At 56.4% G+C, this 19,787-nt stretch overlaps 1 protein-coding gene across 1 annotated transcript in view; it reads right to left on the bottom strand.

Annotated features, from left to right (window-relative positions):
* LOC131207176 (uncharacterized) overlaps positions 1-19,519 on the bottom strand; it is a 29,065-nt gene extending 9,546 nt beyond the window's left edge. The window contains exons 1-4 of the mRNA XM_058199788.1: positions 19,449-19,519; positions 16,649-17,083; positions 16,410-16,570; positions 9,824-10,025 (exon numbers count right to left, since the gene is read on the bottom strand). Of these exons, the coding sequence (XP_058055771.1) occupies positions 9,824-10,025; positions 16,410-16,570; positions 16,649-17,083; positions 19,449-19,519 (869 nt within the window). The remainder of the gene's footprint in view (positions 1-9,823; positions 10,026-16,409; positions 16,571-16,648; positions 17,084-19,448) is intronic.
* Between the last annotated feature and the right edge of the window lie 268 nt (positions 19,520-19,787).

Below are 19,787 nucleotides of genomic sequence, written 5' to 3'. Positions count from 1 at the left end.
TTTTGGGAGCACGAGAAGAATTTCGGTCGAGGGCCCACCCGATGACAGCGCAGCGGGTCGATGGTGGATTTATTACCGAAGAACCGAACCCCCGGATGAAGTATATAACTGTCAGAAAGGGGGTTGGCATACTTTTCCAGGGAAAGACCGGCAGTGCACTCGATATGTGGCACCAAACGACGGCTGGCGACCATCACCACCACCGTATGCTAATGAGAGGACGCGAGCGCTGCGAAGATATTGGGTCTTATAAAAGGTCTCCGTTCGTTTTAGAGATTTTTTTGAATCAAACTACTTTTTTATGGGAAACCAATTTCGGTGAGATAAATATTGAGCGTTTGTTAGTTTTGCTGGGGTAAAATGCCATAGGCGTAGATCTTCTTGGCTGGTCAATTGATATTCAGCGGCGCTTCGGTCGTTGAACTAAAACAATTCATGATAGACCATTCCTTTCCAATACACTAAATATTTTCATATTTAATGTATTTTTCAAGACCTGTGGCCCGAAACGCATCCTTCCCAAGAAGTATTCCTTTGATTAGATAATCAGTATTATCTATGTATCCAACGCCTTTTAGTGAAAGGGACGCGTGGATACTTTTTCTGTACCTCAACAAATCCATCACTTTCGATGCCGGTCTGAAGGTCTGATCTGATTCGTTTCGGTAGCGGCCAATCTGACGATCAGACGATTCCTCCGATGTAGAACCGTTTCGAGTGGAGCACATCTTTTTTTGATCGACTTCTGGGACAGCGACTCATCGAGCAGGAGTCCCCTTGTAGAAAGTCCCAAACACAGTTTCTCACACTTACGTCCGTGTTCAACGCTGATCGCGATCCAAAACTTCCGACTTCCGCGAAGGCCAACCACTGACCATCGAAGACGCGGAACGGTCACGCAACTAGCGGTGGCGCCAATGGCCGCTCCGCTCGGTGGGTGGTAAAATGGCCATCAGGCATCAGCTCACAGACTCCGTGTGTTGACAGCCTACGAAGGACCAACCGAGACCGAGACACACACGAAACGCCACTTCGGTAGCGACCGCGACAATGTGGTGTGCGTTGTGGCGGACGCGAAAGCGGATTGACAGTTTATCTGCATCATATCGGGCTTTTTTGTTTTTGCCAGCCAGACCCGGGCCCGGGGGTCTCGGGGGAACGCCACGAACCACGACGACGGCGACGACGACGACGACAGGCAGCAGCCAATGTTGTGGCAAATAATATGACAGCTGCTTATGATAACATTCGACACTCGCCACCAGGGGGCGCGCGCCAGATCAAGGGCCGCCGAAGCCGCCGGTGGCGATGACGACGATGTGCCCTCGGGGTGGCTCGGTGGCGAACCCGGCAATTGATGGGTGCGCACACCCGCTGTGTGTGCGTTGTGTGCTGTCACGCGGAAAATGTGTGGCCCCGCGAAAGGATGCCTCGGATGCGTTCGCGCGGGAGTCTCGCCCGGCGACCAGGTATTATTTTTAATTGGACTTTCCGTGCAGTCGCCACCCCCCTAGAAGAGTGAGCGGGTGAGATTATGTGGCGAGGGGCGATCGCACATCACGAGATCTCGTGACCGTGGGGTAAATTAATTAGACTTTCTCCTTCGCCTTCTCGCCGCCGCCGCCGCCAGAGTGCGAGCCGCTTATCGCTTCGGGACATCAGACTCGGACGGACGGACGCACGGAGTGGTTGGCCGGCCCAAGTGGCCACCAGAGTAGGGGAGCGCGCTTCGGAGGGCCGCCAATTTTCCCCGACTCGAGGGCGGGGTTCCGATTGACCCACTAACTGTGTGGAGTCCGCTGGAACCGCTAGAATTTTTTCGCATCACTCGCTGAGGTGCCCTCCAAGACAAAGTTGGGAAGAGAAGATCCCTGCTGCTGCTGCTGCTGCAATCCCTGCTTATCGGCCACAATAGGGTGCTTGAGGTGGCGGCGGCGCTGGTGGTCAGTAATTAGAACCGTGAAACACCATGGCGCCCCGTCCGAGCGAACGGTACATTTTACGGAACACGAACAGCTCGGCTCCAAGAATTGGAAGGGCAGGCCCGGGTGCGCACGCACGGCCAGACTACGCAGTCCGCGATCTCCACAAGCCCTGGCTGGGCGCTGGGCTGGGATAGGATAATTAATTTTCTGCCAATTAATAAACACACACTAATTCCATATTATTTAGCGTGCTCCATCTTTCGATAGAGGGCGCCACACACAAGGCAAGAGCGAGAGGGACAGAGAGAGAGAGAGCGAGAGAGAGCACCCTTAGGAGCAGAAAAGGCCCTCACTCGCGTGTGTGAGTTAGTATTAATTACATCACGATGTAAAGTGTGTAGCATTCTATTGTCCGTGAGAGTCTTCAGGATGCGCCGCTCCCCAGAAGCGGCGCATCCCATTGAGCCCACTTTTCCCACCGAAAGAAACCGTTCTTCGGCGCCCCCCCCGGTGGGCGCCCCCGGCTACGTTCCCGGCCCCGCGGGGATCCCGTGATAATGATAGCATTAGCCGGCCCTGAACACTCCGCGGCAGCAACATGTACACTATTGGGGTTGTAACTTCGGACTCACCCAGACTGATATGAAGTGTGGGGTCCCGGGGGCTGGGACAAACACAATGGGGATGCTTCTCTCACGCATCACCCATCGTCGCTATGTCTCCACGACGATCTCACGGCTCAGCCAGATCGTGACCGACACTGGCTGCCCGATCCGATCCGGTAACTCCCAAAAAGAATCGGAACCCAGAAACCCAGGTGCCCCCCCACCTGGATGCATTTGAAAGGCTCCGTCAATTTGACAGGGCCACCCCGAGGAGAGGCGAGTTGGAAAATGCGTGGAAAGCCTCGATTTCTTCTGCCCGTTCTCGATTTGGAGCCGATCCCGATGCAGTACCGATATTAATGATTTACCGTGCGCGCTCTCGTTATCCCGGGGCGCCTGCTAATGTCCGAGATTCGAGATCGAGAAATTGGCCCCTCGTTTGCTGACCGTTAATCAAACAACGGCGAGGAGCTATCGGGCAGCTCCCGGCGCTCCCGTGTATGTGTGTGTTTGGACACTTTGATAATCGATTTACTTCTCTTCTAATCAATCCGATCAGTTTACACTCCGATCGCCACACCCATTCCCCGGCGGGAAGCCGCCGTTACGCCGTGCGCGGCCGCCCTCTTTCGGGGTGGATTGGAACTAATTTTCTAGATTACTCGCAATCAAGCCGCGCACTGCACTGGCTAGCTGGCTGGCCGGCCGGCCGGTGCAGCGAGCGACCCGCCCGGACCGGGTGTTCCGCCCAGCCCAGTGGCCCATTTGCCGCAATCTCCTGGAACCGCGCTCCGGATATCGATACTAAATCGGTTCGAAGATAAGGCGTCTCCGTCTGCGCGCTCCTTCGACGCAGTCCAGTTCCCGTCCAACCATAATTTGCCACGAAGGCGACGGCCAGCCGGCTGTGGAATGTGTCAGGGTGGTGATGGTGGCTCCCCCTTAACGCAACCACAATGCGCGCTCAGGCTGTGGTCAGCGCGAGTTCGACGGGGCAGATTAGGGCGGCCCGATATCGGGCGGGCCATTTATTTAATCTTCTACCAGACCAGGCGGCCGTCGGTGATGACGGTGCGAATTTGTGGCCAGCGCCGGGTTTTGCATAAATTTTCACCAACCGTCTGTCGGGGTCGGGGCCAGCCGTCAACGATATCGGCGCCCGACATCGAAAGCGCCGTAACTGTACCCTAACCTTCAACCGCCGGGATCGTCTACGCTCGGCATGTGTGTTGTGACCGAGCCGGTCAGTCAGTCAGGGTCGTCGCGGTTATGGTTTGTGGACCGGCACCTCTCTAGGTTCGCTGGCGCATAAACCCGAACCGCGATCGAATGCACTTGCTTCAATATTTATTTAAGCAATCAATTTAAATGACCTTTTCTCTAGCGCGCCTTGCGGAGCGGTTCCTGTGGTGGGCCTCTCTCCTCCGACGACTGTAAGCGGGACGTTCGGTCGGGAATCAGTAACCTTTCATCAGCCTTCACCGGCCCGACCGTAGCGCGTCGGGTCGATAATCTAATTTATATTGCCAATCGTCGATCGCTCTTCGCCGGTTACGATATTCAAATGTGGCTCTAATTTGTCGGCGACCACAGTGACCGATTTGCATACAATGTTTGCGCCGCCGCCGGCCAACCAGCCAGTTTAGGGCAGCAAGTTATTAGATCCACGATCTCGGGTCTCTGGGCGGACCTGGATCCCGTGCCCGTGGTGGGATGACATTGTTATTATTTGAATATCTCTTCAGGCGTGTTCACCTGCTGCAGCCGACACCCGGCTGGACTGCTGCTGCTCCTGGGCCGGACAGTGGCTGGAGTGTTCGGAAAACAGTTCCCGCGCGCGCGTGCAGTTATCGGCGCGTAGCGATCATCGGTGGGCTGGTGTCAACAACGGCAACGGAGTCGGCAAGACGGTAAGAAGCGCACCCGCCCGGGTCACCCCCGGTGGGCAGTTTAGTGAAATTATAGAATTTTGCGCCTCATTGCTGTTCTTCTCGTTTCAGGCACCGCGGCATGCTACTATCCGCGCAATCTGTGTGCGCCACGCCACTGGGCTGGGTCACGGTGGAAGAAGATAAATATTGGAGCAGTCGGCGGCCGTCTGCAGACGTCGCAAATTGAAGTGAAACGTTTTGTCAGACGAAACGATCGTTTAAAGTCTACGGCCAGTCAGCCAGCCAGCCAGACCAGACACTGAACCGGGAGTGTGTCGGAGTGTGTGGCGTTAATTGCACTCCCGTGTGGACCCCGGGAATTGTCGCTGCTCGGGCTGGTGGAACCATCAACGACTGCAAACCGCGACTCTCAAGTGCCATTTGTGTGACGCAGCGGCTTGGCCTCGGCTTGTTCTGAATGGGTCGCCGTTGTAGGCAGAGAGAAAGATCGTTAAGAGAGCACCATCGCCGTGACACTCGGGGGGGTCGGGGCCTGGGTGAATGAATATAATGAGATCGGTTGTAGCGTGCACCACGCGGCAGCATATCGTATAAGGACAGCCACCAACAGGTGGCAGCAGCAGCGGAGGGAAAAACACTTAATGCGACAATCTCACCTCGGCTCGGTCATAACTTCCTGTACGCCCGGACCGACGGTCGGCTGTTCTTATTTTAGTTTCGACTCCATCGGGGCCGCCGCGATCCAGCCGGTAGCTAGCGGCACCGGTTTAGGGTAGTTAGGTGGAGCATGTTTTAGCACCACTCACAGCGCTCAGTAGTCCGCGCTCGGGTGCGGGTGCCCGGGTAGTTTATTTGCATAAAAAGTGATCAAGTTGACAGAAATTACATAAAAGGGCAACTGTTGCAATTGTTTCTTGAAGAACGACCCAGGTAGAGCGAGAGAGAGAGAGAGAGTACGAGCGAGTGATCCCGGAATGCAGTACGCAGTCGCGCGCCGTAAGGTCCGTACGGCTGGAGAGACGGTGGTCTGAATTTCCTTGTCCGCGCAGGCAGGAAGCGCAAGAACCGTTCCGATCGAAGACCCCATTCGAACGTCAGTCCGGTACATGTTTTCGATTTCCCCGGCTAGGACCCCCCGGTTTTGCTAGGAACAGGAAAGGAGGAATGACCTGTGGCCTGAGGAGCACCTAGAGCACCTCGTACTGTTGGCCAGATTCCACAGCTCGGTCCGGTTGCTTGTTCTGGCCCGATTCTGGACGCACGCACGAAGCGGCAACAAATGGCCACCCCGTCACCTCCCGAAACAACGGGAACGAAGACGAAACAAACAAACGGCAAAAAGTCGGGTCCAAAGAATGAAACGAAATCCTTGCGCCCAGGAGGCGCTCTCTCCGTGGCATGCAGGGGCCAATGTCGAGCAGCATTCCAACACACACAAACACACATACGTGCGCACACCCGGATTGAATGGGCGTAATAGGTCGCGCAGAGGGTTCATCGCGTGAAGTGTCGGTCGCTGTTGTTGTTAGCGTTGAAATCTATCGATTGTGTCGCCGGGCCCGAGCCCGGGCTAACGGTAGCTCCGTGTCCGGCTTTCGCCCGGAACACACCCTGTGTTCCTAAAGGCTAGTGAACTCCGGGCACAATGCTTCCCGTGTTGGAGGATTGCCTCCCGGACATGGGTCTAAGAATTCCCGGAGCGCTCCACTCTGGCCGGTTGATTGGCCGTGATCGCGAAGGAGTGATTCCGGAACGCGGCGAACGCGCCGCGGTCCTGTGACTCGCGATCATGCGATGATCATGCTGCTGCTGGCTGGCTGGCTGGCGGGCTGGCGGGCCGGTGTCGTGTTCTTGGCAGGAGGTCAACTCCGCGAAAGAACAGCGCAACGAAGAAAAAAATCCCGAACGAACCAACGCGGGGATGATCAACAGGAAAAGAAATGTTGCTTAATAGTAGCAATATCCGATGTTGTTAGTGTAAACGGTTGAGTTGTTTGGGTTGTAATCATAACAATAAATTCACCGCCCGTGTTGTGCGCCCCTCCGTCCTTATTCGCACGGAGGCTGTTCGCTCAACCGGAGCATATCATCCGGGCATCGATGGGGAGGAAAATCGTTCCTAGAACACGGGAGCCGCCGTCGGCCACAGCGCGCGCGCGTCATGTTCACTTCCGTCGAATGATCGTTTATGGACAGTAACGGGGCGCGCGCGCGCGCGAGACAGAACAAACAGTACGGATGAGGAGCAAAAGGAGCCTCGCTCACCGCTCACGGTCAACAAACAAAAAGGGTTATGCACGAACGGCAACACTGCAAAATCGCTCGCCCCCCGGTGGACTACCGGGTGTAAAAACGCGATCAGCAACCCGGGGGCCCCGACTGGGCCTTGCGGGTGGACAAATGGGTGTGGAAGATTTACTTTTATTTCCCCTCGTGGAAACCGGCCATGGTCCGCCGAAAACGACGACGACACTGTCGCCGACGACGACGATGCGCCATGCGCGCGATGTCGTGCCGATGGGCGCGATGTGAGCAGCGCGGAGAGCATAAACACTGGCCAGGGGCACGTGGAAGGGCCTGGCCCGGGGAATGGTCATGATTTCTCTATAAAGATGATGATAAAATTTAAGTTTTATGATTGCGCGCACCCCGTTCTCGGGGAGCATGTTCTCGCTCGGTGGGGTTCTTTTGGCAGCTGGCAGGCCGGAAGAGGTTCCCTAGGTTTACAATCTTCTAATCTTAGAATAGGTTCGATTTCTCTCTCGTAGGAACCTTCTGCCGCGCCCCGATGCGCCGGACCGCGAGTTGAGTTGTTGGAAGCGGAACGGACCGGACGATGATGAGGACGCCGACGACGACAACGATGAAGCGAATCACGCTCCAGTGGTCCTGAAAGTTCCTGAACCCATAAATGCTCGCGTGAGCATGTGTGCAAATTCATGACGTGCACACACAAGGAGACTCCCCAAACGATCGCCGACCATTTTACGATCCTTCGAGAGGCTCAGCGCGTTAATTGTACCGAAACAAGCTGGACCGAGTGGACCGACCGGCGATCTTGTCGAAGCCGCCTTTCCCACAGTTCCGTCCCCGGGGTGGGGCGGACCGTGTCGGGGGGTGCGACCGGTCGTTATGATGGCGGTCGGAGTCGTGCTTCCTGCACAGAACTCCACCCAATTAACGACCGGCGGGCGAACGACCGCGGACCGAACCGAACATACACAGAGAGAGAGAGAGAGAGAGCAGAGGTTGACAATTGTGGTTTGCCGCGGTGCGATGCCGTTTTAGTTGGCCGGTGGCCCGGTGGCGGATCCCATCAAACGGAGTGCTCCGAAAAGCACACGCAGCGAAAGGACGGGGGCTAAAGTGAAGCATAAGTGCGCCCGTTAATGGGGCTCATTAAGAACGGAGAGCGTTCCATTCTTGATGCCGGGGTTCCCGAGCGGTTCTGTGGTGACGCGCCACACGTCGGCGCACGGAAGTGTGTCACTAGAATCACACGATCCGTTCCGTTCCCCTCTCTAGAGCCTGCAGTGTGTGTCACGAACCGTTTTTGGGCGGCTTCTCTAATAGTGCCGTCGTCGTGGCGAATGAATCTTCATCCTGGGGCGCGAGTGGCCCAAATCTGGTCCCCGATCGAGCGGGTGGGCTCATCAGCATAAATGCGGCACGATCCCTTTGGCCGGGGCCGAAAGGACGATGAATTATTCATCGATCGCGCGGTGGCCATGCCGCCGAGAAGCGCACCACGCAGTCCCGGGCACGGGCTCGACCAGGATAATCATCGGGAACACGGGGCGACGGGAGGACTAGGCAGCTGTGGGCCATAATGGTATCCTGAGAAAATAAGAGGTGGCCACAAACAGCATTCCGGGAGGCGCGGGAATCGATGGGATTATTATTATTGGGTTGGGTGCCATTGGTGATGGTGCCGGCAAGGCACTCGGGCAAGGCTCGGCGAAATTATACTTAACAATTGGGATGGCCTGCACGCCGCTCTCCGCCTCATCAACTTATGTTGCGTTGCACGTTGTCGACACTTTGGCTACTTTGTCTGCAAATTGCAGCCGGCCCAGTCCGGCCGTTCTCGTTTGTTCTACAGCTTCCCATTTCGCGGCATAAAACAATCAAAAGAAATGGCTACCGGAGGGCTGACCGCCCGAGCGTTTTATGCAATGGCCAATGGTCCAGGATGAGTTATTAGCGTTCGGGTTCGCGCGCAAGTGTGTATGCGCAGGGGAGGGCCACCGCTACCGCTTTCCACGGTAGCTCCGATCGCAGGCTGCTAACGATCGGCCGGGCAAGTGGCCGGGCCACCGCATCGTGTTCTAATAATTATAGGTGGAAGCCATTTCGCATGCGCCATTATGGCATTTTTCTGCAAAATTATGTACTGTCTAATGAGAACGGGGCACCATCGTGGGGTGTCAGTAGCCCCAAAGGATCGCGCCAAGGACCTTGGGAGTAAATCACCAGATAAGCATACGCAAAGTGAATTTGCCAAGCCTTGGGCCAGACACTCGCCTGAATCCGAACACACACACTTCAAACATTGTATTGCTGAGGCGTGCCGATCGGCGGCTTGCACTTGCGCCGCCGACGGAGACCAATACTTGAAAGTCATCGGCCCCATTTTCGGCCTCATATCCGTTCGTTCCACCCTACCGAGATGAGACGAGTAGTAGCAAGGAAGGAGTAACCACCAGCGCGAACCACAAGCGGACCTCCCTGGCGATCCTCGGACCTCGAACGGGAGTCTTGTTTCGACAAACCCTATAATGATTGAGGAAAAATTGACTCCGGTGGCTTCACCAGATCGTTTCGAAACCCGTCTAACCCGACCGATGACTCAACGCTAATCGATCGGCACTCGATCGCCTAAATGGTTCAGGCTCAGGGGGCTTCTCCCGATCGGGCCGCGAGTTAGCATTAAACATAAAATTAATGCGTCAGGAAAAGAAAAAGAAAACAAACAAACGCCTTGTGACCTTGAGTTCGAGCTTGAGTCCGGATGGCCGCGTGCGTGCCGTTGCCCCGAGGGGCCTCGGATTTCGGAGCATCTCATCGCACCACCCCAGGTTGATTGGGTAATGGAATTATGTGCCCGCGGTGGGATTTGGAGCATTAAATCGTGCCGCGTACGCCGTACGCGGAATGCGTATCAAAACGCGCTGCGCCTGTGCGTCCTGTGCGAGTCCTGTGCCGCCGCACGCTACCTTTTATAAGTGGCCACAATTGAATGGCTTTGTCCTCGTAACCAGGCGAGACCAGACCCCCCGGGAGGAGGCCGATTAAAATGCCGCGCAGGACCAGGCTTATTAATCGTCTGAGTAATGGGGCCCACAATAGTTTGCTGTCATTGATTTTAATGCAGGGCAGCAGCGGGACGTTGCCTACTTACCGGCAGGTGAATTCGTTCTCGCCGAGGCACATCTCGATGCAGTCGCGGCGCGACACGACCTGGGCGGTGCGCTTGACGTGTCCGTTCAGCTTGTAGCCCTGCACCCGGTCGACGCACCAGGCGCGCTCGCACGGGCGCAGCTTCAGGCAGGACTTCTGGGCGTAGATCGTGAACACCGGGAACTGGGACTTGGTGAGGGCACCTGCGAAACACACAGTGGGCGGTTAGTGTTGTCGATGCTTCATGCGGTGTGTAAACATGCGTGTTGCTGTAAGGGCTCCTGTGAAAGTAGGAAATTCGAGAAAGGGGTCTCCCATTTACGGCATAGGATCAGACCGGCCATCAGTCAGCTGACGGCGATCGCCGTTTCATCTCGGCGGGGATCATACTTATAGCGTAGCTTATGCTACCATTTAATCCCGGACCCGATTCTTTCCGCTCGTGCCGTGCCGGTCGCGAGGTTGAGTGATTAGACCGGCGAGAATAATGAGACCGTCCGAGGGCCGTCACTTTCACAATTCCGGATCTTCCCGGCAGAACGGGCCGCCGGGGGAAAAAAAACTGGACCAGACAGTGGGTTGGCTGATGGAACGAAAGTAAAACGATCGAACGCATGAAACGGAACGGTGAGGACGACGACGACGGCTTTGACCTTTTCATGTTGGCCGCTGCCCGGTGCGTAAGGGAAAGGAGCACCGCCAAAGGGTCACACTCCGCGGTTCTTATTTGTGATTCGCTGCCACAATGTGTTTGTGTATGTGTGTTCGTGTGCTAGATTCGTAAGTAGCAATTGATTCCGTACCGACGACGCCACCGGGAAGTGATAAGATGCCCAACCGAGCCCGACGGGCTCAATCTCGGCGGAATCAATCAGCAACCGGGGACCCCGGGGGCTGCGCATAGGTAATGTGTCGGTCGGTCGGCACCGGCCCCAGCGCCGTTGCACCGGCGATATTGTATTTAATAATGGACGAAGCTAGGCACTGGCCAGCCCGGGCGGTGATGCTGCCCGTATGCAATTTCACATTCTTAGCCGCGCGCGCCCGTCCCGGCCAGGGGCGGCCACTCTGCCGGGCGAACGTGCGGGAGCCAGCCCACCCCGGGCTGGGGGGGAGGACTCTGGCCCGCGTAATCAGCCGTTTCATTATCATTGCCAGCGCTCCGAGCGCTCTCCGCCCGGCGGAGAGAGGTTTATGAAACAATATCCTGCGGTGGGCGGCGGTGGCTCCAGCTCTCCGCCAGAATGTAGCATAAAAGCACACCCCAACGCCAATTGCACCACCCCCCGGGTTGGTGGTGGGGCGCGAAAAAAGAGCGGTATTATTAGCGGTAATTTGATAGTCGGTTAGGCTCTCCGCGCGCCAGGGTTCGTGGCTTGTTCGCGCGATCAGCTCGCCGGTGTATCGGGTGAGAGCGCCAACGCGACCGAACGGTGCAAATGAAGCCGACAGCCTGTTCCGGTGTTATGAATGAGCATACCCGGTCCGGCCCATTCGATGCTGATTCACCGGGTTCTAACGTCCGGTTTTTTCCGGGTGTCGTTTGTGACGTTTCCAAAATCCGTATCCTTCCGATCGAACCGTGCGGAGGTCGTCGTTACGGCTCGAGAATGTAGACCGTGTGCCGATCGACCAGCCGCTGGTCGGTTTGCACATCGTTAGCCCGCCATTACCCGGTATTTGATTAAGTGTGCCCATCGCTAGGCGTGCCAAGAAAGCCATTCGCCGCGATCCGAAAGCTCCGCCGGCGCGGTGTCGTGACGGTGGGCGGCACGGGCTGGCCGTTCGCCCGAAGGTGTCCACGATTTCCGATGTCCGTTTGGCAAATAAATTATGAATTCATGCTCGACCGACCGGCTGAGACCCCCGGCGAGCGCGCACCGACCGCAGTCCTAGCAGCCCGAGCAGCAGCCGATAATGCGCCTTGAACGATCTTCTTCTTCTGGGCCGGCACTTGTGTGGGTTATTTTCTTTTATTTGTTTGCTTTCTCGGGCGACGCAACCCGGTGCCTTGGGAAAATCTGATCCCGAACCCGGCTTGTTGTTGGTTTGTGGTGTGAAACACCCATCAGTTTCCCATAACGTTGCGGTTTTGATGCTTTCACTTCGCCGTCGATCGGCGGTGGGGAGCCCAGTGCCAGGCGATAGGACCCTTGGATGGGGTAAATTATAATGAGTGAACTAGAGCAGAGGCTCCAGAGGCGGGCAAAAATAGGCCACTGCCGCCGCTCGAACGGGCGAACCATTTAACGCACGGAGCAATATTCTGTGGCACACTGAAAATGGCGATCGGCTGCAGAATGACGACTGCTTGGGTCGCGGACCCCGGCCTCATCACGAGCAGAACGCGCGGAACGGCGGAACCGCCGCAAATTGCAGCCTTTCTCAGGCCGATTCATGTTCACGTTCGCGCCGGGTCAAAGTCTGTCGGTCGAGAACTTTGTAACGAGCCACCGGCCGGACGGACAAGCTCCTGGGACTGCACTATATATGCACAATCACGAGCGGATCGCGAGCGGAAATTCTTGGGCCCCAGGATTACTAGCGGTCCACTTTTGTACGCCGCGCGCACGCCGATCACGAACTGCGGCAGGAGCCTTTGGAAGGGCTCGCTGGCTTTGGCGGCCCAGCGTGTGACAGTCGAAATCGAGATAACATTTCAATTTTTCCGTCTCCCGCTTGCCGTGCCAATGTTGTGACTGTGGCCGCCGTCGCCGCGTGTTCCGGTGGAAGCAAATCGATCGTCCCTTTCCGGGGCCGGCATTCGCAACGATCGTGCGCTGCGAACGAAATGGCAGCAATTTTGACAGACGCGCGCGCGCCCTCACGCACATCCTTCGTCCGGCCATGGTCGGCCGTGCTTGGAGTCGGAAAGATAAATTACAAATTATTAATAATACCAGCCCGGGGTCTCGGGTCCCGGGCACCGAAAAAGGGAAGCCCCGTTTCCGTGCCGGCGAGATGATGCCGATCGTCTTCGTCCGTTGGCTGGCGGGCGGGCTGGCTGGCGGGTGGTCTCCACGTTTTTATGTAAATCTTGCCGACGACCATCAGTTCCCGCGCAGGCGGAACTCCGGAACGCAGACTTTCTACGCCGCACGGGGATGACACACGGTAGCCGCGATGAGGGCGATTAAGCGGACAGGGTTATGCTGCCGGTGGAGTTATTGATCGCCCCCGGGGGATTGGGGACCCTCTGTGAAACTCCGGAAAGACCTGGTTGGCGTCGGATTCTTATTTCGACACCTATTCCGGTGGGAATGCTGCTCGTGAAGGGGAGCAATATGTGAGAGGGTCCTGTCTGGGATTTCCGTTCTATCATTTTTTTTGCTACATCATGTGACTTCTGATTGCTTCTGATGCCTTTTCTCGTTTGTTTCATTTTCATAATTATTATAAAAATTGTAAACAATCAAACAACTTCAGGTGTAGGACATTTTCGATTTTGTGCTGTTATCCACAAAATTGTCGTTATTTTACTGGGACATAGGACTTGGTTTTCGACTTCGCAAAAAAGTTTTTGGAGTCGTTTTAACATGACATTGCCATGCCGAAGTCTACCGAAATTATGTTACAATTGGAATTTGCCGATCGATTATCGGATTATTTTCAACATTTCGCTCCGTTTTTAAGGGATTTTTTAGTAGAAATTACAAACAAATTAATAACACGCCATATTGGCAGCACTCCTAGCCTAGCCGGATCGGATCGGTTTGATGTACTTAGCCACACACCCCCTGGGCGCACTCCACGGGCTCGTCCGATTCACCCGTTTCTACTTCCTTCGCTGAGTGGAGGACGAAAAAGAAATATGAATGCCGCGGTGCCGCTTCCACATCAAACAGAGACCGCTCAGGATGGCCGTGGCCTCTCGTGGATCGATCAAATCGATGCAGTTTTGTGGTGTCGAGAATTTTAACGACAATCCCATCATCGCGGCGCAGTAACGAGGCCGCCCGCTAGGCTATCACCACCATCGGCATCGCCGGAGGATACCGGGACCGTCGCCCTTTCCGTTGATTGGGCTGTGCCGTGGACTCCCTGCCGTGAGGTGTGGTGAATTTTGCGCAACAATGAAGCCAGAGAGAGAGGCAGAGCGAGCGAGGTGTCGTGCGTATCGTCGTGCGGAAGAGCAGATTAAAAGGCATTGATTTATGTGGAACTTCCCGCGTGTGCGTACGTGTGGTTGTATCGCTTAATTAGAATCATAAACGCGCAGCTTGCGGCGGTGGCGACTTGCTGCGTCGGGGAACGTCGAATGCGTGTAATGAGATCGAGCGATTGACCGATCGACTGCCGCCGATCGACTGCCCTTTTTTATTACGCACACACACAGCCATACATCCTGCGGGCAGGATGTGGAAGTAAAACATCGATTCTATAAATTCGCCACATAAATCATGGCCGATCGACGGTTGGGTTGTGTGGCTAAAAACACCACCACGTCGAGTGTCGATCTGTTGCCATAATTTATGTTTCACTGAGAGACCCGAGACCTTTCAGCTGCATCGCGTGTATGGTCCCCCTCCTGTGGTGATATCGGCCGAGAGATACAATTTTATTATGGTTGTTTGTATTTTTTAATGTTTTGTTGTTGCAAGAAGCAAGAGCCCACCGAATGCACCGAACCGCGATCGCGATCGTCTAATGCTGTTCACACGCCACCGAAAAGCGCATAAGCATAGAGCCACAGCATAGGCTCGCTGGCATGGCTTGGTGTGCACGGTTGCGGTTGTCGACGAATTCCCAGCGGCCGCCCAACAATGCACTGTTCCACCGTCGCCACCATCTCGTGGAGGACACGACCGTGAACATCACCGACCGTGCCATGCTCACAATGGCTTATTTATGAGCGCTTTGCCAAAACGCCACAGCATAAACTCCCCGGCACCAGGCAGCCACAGGCACGCTTCATGCGGCGACGGTGGTCAACCCCGGGTTTTATGTGGATCTTCGCGGGGTCGCTTTTGGGCGACCTGACCGGGGTCAGGAAAGTGGGTTTTGGTAGGCCAACATAAGGGCATAGACAAAAAAACAACAATCCACCGATCAAACAACTTTCGCTTATTGGGCACCCGAGTTGCTGCTGCCGTTAATAAATAATGTTATTTTCAAAGCGACGCCATTTTTTTTGCTCCACGTCTCGCTCTCGGTACACTTGTCCCAGGGGGGGGGGAAAAGCGACCCTCGGGACCCCATCCTCTCGGGCCGACGGCGAATGACTTATGAGGCGGCCAATCCACCGCGGCCCAATAACGATCCCCGTAACGATCGCAGCGCAGCAGCAGCGAAAGCGAAGCCGGTGCCGCGGGCCCTCGACGGGATGAATAGACACCGGTGGCCGGCGGCGAAAGGGGACGCGTGGCGCGGGGGGAAGCAATGGTCGAATCTGTGTCACGTCGAGCGCATCACGATTTCCTATATGGGAGAAGAATCTTCCATCCATCTTCCGGGGAACGCTTTCTCGGCATGCGCTTACGATGCGAATGCTCCCCGTGATGGGAATAGCTGGGAACCGATCGGAACCGAGCCCGGTTGCTGTCTCCTGCCAGATTCCCCCCGTGCGCATCGACCGATGCGAGAAGTGTTGAAGCATCAGTTAATGACCCCCACCGACAACATGGGCCTCGGACAAACGGGAAGGTTTCTTATTCTCCTGGGACACCCTCCCCCGGGGGGATCTAAGATCTTGCTTCCCGAGGGGTCCACCCGGGTCCTCCAATCTGCGAATCGGTAGTAAATTTTAATTCGCCTTTCTTCGCTGCCACTAACAATATGCGATTTTCGGCCCCTTTATCTAGCTCGGGGTTTGTTGTTGTTCCATTGGATTTTATGAGCCCCTGGTCGGACCGGGACCGGGGGTGTAAGAACACTGATACCGTGGCACGGGGTCACCCGGGGGTAAACGGGTGGTGGGGTCAGTTTTAAGGGCCCCGTAATGGGTGGTCCAGCCCCGTCGGTCGGTCGGTCGGCGATCAACGCGATTGTTAATTTGATCAGGTTAATTGCTTTTCGATTAGCCGCGCCGTCCTCCGGCAAACGAGGAAGCTTTCCGGCTTCCCGTGGGGGGGTTGTCGGGGGCACCGCCAGATCCCGAGCAGCCCGGGCCATATCTTTAACCTTTCCTGACATCATTCAACTCACATTTAGCCTGGGCCGGGCGGTGCGGCTATCAAACGAGAGCATCGATCGAATGGCCGGCCGACCGGCCACATCAATTGTTCAGCGCACGGCGCATAGACGGAAGCGGGGGGGAGAGCCAAAGAGACCCCCCAGAGGCCGGAGCCAACGATCCCTGAACGATGACGATGCCGACGACAACGACGGCGGCGGTTGCCGTGTCTGGGGACCGATTTTCCGATTCGGCACAACGCGAGCTGCCCGGTCCGGTGCGTCGGCGGCCGACGGGAAGAAAGTGATCCATCTTGGGCTTAGGCCCCTCGTCGTCCATCTAGTGCCCTTCCCCTCGCAGCCTGACCCGGAGATCAATCAATCGATCATCGGATCGTTTGGATCGCTGCAGAAGCGTTCGCACTGCACCAGCCGCTTACAACCTGCCTTTACGGGGGGGAGGGGGAGGAACTCACCTGGCAATTTGTCCGAGTTGGACGAGAACAGCACGCAGAGCCCGGTCTCGTAGTTGACGGACGCGCAGGAGTCGTTGTTCTGACAGGCCTCGAGACAGTCGGTCAGCATCAGCGTGCCCGGCATCGAGTCGAGCAGCTTGTTCGGCGCGGAAAACACGTATCTGCGGGTGCGGGGGAAACCGGAGTGGTGGTGGTTAGCTCGCGTGGCCACTAACTATGGTAGGGCCGGCCATACTTACCCGGTCACCAGCTCGAAGGCGATAAAGTCCGGATCGCACTCCTCGTCCGAGTACTCGTCGATCATCTGGCTGCTGTTCTCGGAGCTTCCGCTTCCGCTCGCGTTGGCCGATCCGGACTCGGTTTCGCCGGAAGTGCCGGGGCCGGATGCTGGTGCGGCGGCGGCCGGGGCAGGGGCTGGCACGGGCCCTGCGACGGCGGCGGCGGCCGGTGCTTCGACACGCTCGAATGCCGGCTCGGAGCCGGACGCGGTCGCCAGGTTGTCCTCGAGCGGTGCGTCGGCCGGCTTGGAGATGGGCAGGTCCAGCCGGGACCGTCGCTTGGCACCGTCTATGCTCGGGGAGGCCGATGCTAGCAGCAGGCACGTCAGCAGCACCGAACGTAACGATCTTGGCAGCAGCATGATGTTTACCTTTCGCTTAATGTCGCGGCTTGGGCTGCGGGATGGAACAAGAAAAGGAAGGGAGAATATAAGGCTATATAAGGCTATATATAAGGCTAATATAAGGATTCCGGCGGCTCACAGCCGCCGGAATCTTGTATCAGGGTCATGTTCGGTGTTCGGTTCAATTATGTACATGTCGCCAGCCCGTTCGTCGCCGGCCGCTCATTTAAGTCTTTCGCTACTGAAACGGCATAGAACTACGTGCAAAGGGCCAGCTATGTTGACAGTTGCGAGCACTTCGTGTCACGTAATTCGCCCGAACCAGTCCCGTGGCCAAATTGGGAACAATATATTTTTATGCAAAGCTCTCCCGATTTGGCTCCTGTTCGCTGACACACGGCTGGCTGGCTGGCTGGCTGCGGTCCTGTTTCTTAAGCGACTCCGAGCGCTTCTGGCGGCAAATGGTTGGCCAATTTATCCTCTACCCATCCGGAAAAGTGCCGACCAGCCTGATCCGGGGACTCTGCTCCAGCGCGTGACGTTGGCCACGACGTGTCCCTCGGCCGGCTTTTGGGTGAGCTTGCGTGGTGGGTCTGGCTATTCAAAAATGTACACCCGAACCCGATCGCGGTGGGCTACAAATATGAAGCCCCATCTCGGGCGGGGGCCGCCTCGTTGGCTGGACCTGTTTCGCGTCGCCATTTTATGTCCTAGGTGGAGGAGAGTGCTCCCAAACCGGGAACGCTTGAACTGGCGATCGTGAGCGCGTTTCGATCGCCAGCATCGTCGAGCCAAGGTTTGGTTCGATTTGTTTCCAAACACCACCGCCCATATTGGGGCCGATGCTGAAACCGGCAACGGGAACGAGGAGGGGTTGCTCGGCGAGCTGATGGCCACCGAGAGTTTAATGAAGTGCGCCCGAGTGCGATGATTCGTAGGCTTTCAACGCGCCGGCGCTAATTGATTGCTCAACTGGCCCGGCCAGGGCAATGACCCTCACGCCGATGCTAAAGGACCCCGCGGGGTGGGATGCAGCTGGCGCATTAGGGGGGAATTCTGGGTCCCTCTGGACCCGAGGGCCCGTAATTGACGTAATGTTCTGCTGGCGCTGATGACGACCCTCTCAACATAATGCTCTCTGTCCCCATCGGGCCGGGACGCGAGTAGCCAAGAAACGGCCCTCAAATGTAACAAATGGACGTCGATCTGTGCGGGGGGCGACTTGAGGTCGCTCCACTTAACGCCGGCCACTCGAAAACAAAGCCCTGAACTCCCTGAGGACCCCCGAACGGGGCGCGCTGATCTGAACGTCGGCGCGATTATTATGAATGCAAATAATATTTTCAGTAGCCCACGGCGGCCCTCGGTCACGGGCCCACTCTGGGTGGGTTGGGTGGCCAGCATAGAAAAGGAGGCGGCGGCCCAAGATTAACCCAGGTTGCGTGGCTTGGCCCAAGAACGCCGCACGCTTTCACACAGACCCAGGCCGGGGCCAGGCTCTCGTGCGCCAACCGTACGCCCCGAAGGCACCTGTGGCCTAGATGGCCCCGCCATGGTCCTTCCGCCCGCGCCTCGCATTGTCACAATTCGGTTCGGCAACATTGTTGTTGGGGTTGCCGGGGCCGTGGCGAAAGCGTGACAACAAACGCGGGCACCGAACATGGTGCGGCTGCGTGGCATGTTCGCAGCAGCTTGATAAGGGCCTCTCCGGCTTGGTGTTGATACACCCGGCTCCCGGTGGTGGCCGAGTTTCGATTGTTGTTCGATCGGCTGGTTGCTCTCCACGATGTTCGTGACGGGCGGAGATGGACGCGGCCCCTCGGGCCGGCCGACCGGCTGTTCGTTAACTTGCTGATTAATCGGTTTGACCCCGCCCCGGAAGCCGGGGTTAAGATATGGATGGGCCGCGAGCCCGGCGAACGAATTAAAGAAAACAAATTCCCAAACCGACGCTGCGACACGAAGCACTTCGGGGCGTCGCAACCCGGTGAGCCACGGTGAGCTCCGCACGGAGCGAGAGGTATTAGTTTCTTAAGCGCCCGGAGCATAAGCATTTTATGTGGCCGGGACCATTGTCCTTTTAAATAATTCCACTACGCGGGCAGGATACACAGAAAGGTCAGGCTCGAACTGAGGTGAGTCCTCTGGCGATAGCTCCTCTCCCACCGGATGTCGGTTAGAATGTCAACGGAGCGCTGGGCGTTAATAAATCATAATTTATGGACGTTTCGGTTTCAGTGTAAAGTGAATTCGCGAAGGAGTTTAATTAAATCTACCCGCACACGCAGACACACGCGCCCGTTTTATGGTCTGCCGAGAGGCCCTCCTTGGAGTGTGGTTGGAGGGTCCCAACATAAAAATGGCTTGTGTTAATTCTGTTGTTAATTTGCAACAAAAAATGGGAAGCTACGACGCACTCTGTCCCACTGTCCTTCGGTTGTGACTGTGGACAACGACGTGCGAACTCCGACTCCGACGGAAGGTTCATCATCCTAGAAGGACAAACAAAAACACACACGTACACACGGAGTGGCCAACCGGCAACAGTTCGCCGAGAGGACATCAAAAAAAAAGGTTGGTCACTGCTGCCTGATGCGCAGAGCGATGCGCACGATATGATGTCGCGACCGACTGCACATCACGACGATGACGGCGACGACGACGACGACGACGCCGGAAAACAAGCGAGAAAAATGAAGGAAAAACCTTAAAAAATGTGTAAATAAATCAACGCGGGCCCCAACCGGAGGAGGAGG

Source organism: Anopheles bellator, chromosome 2 (genome assembly GCF_943735745.2).
Source record: "Anopheles bellator chromosome 2, idAnoBellAS_SP24_06.2, whole genome shotgun sequence".
In the NCBI taxonomy this organism is placed as follows: domain Eukaryota; kingdom Metazoa; phylum Arthropoda; class Insecta; order Diptera; family Culicidae; genus Anopheles; species Anopheles bellator.
This window is presented reverse-complemented; position numbering and strand designations above follow the sequence as displayed.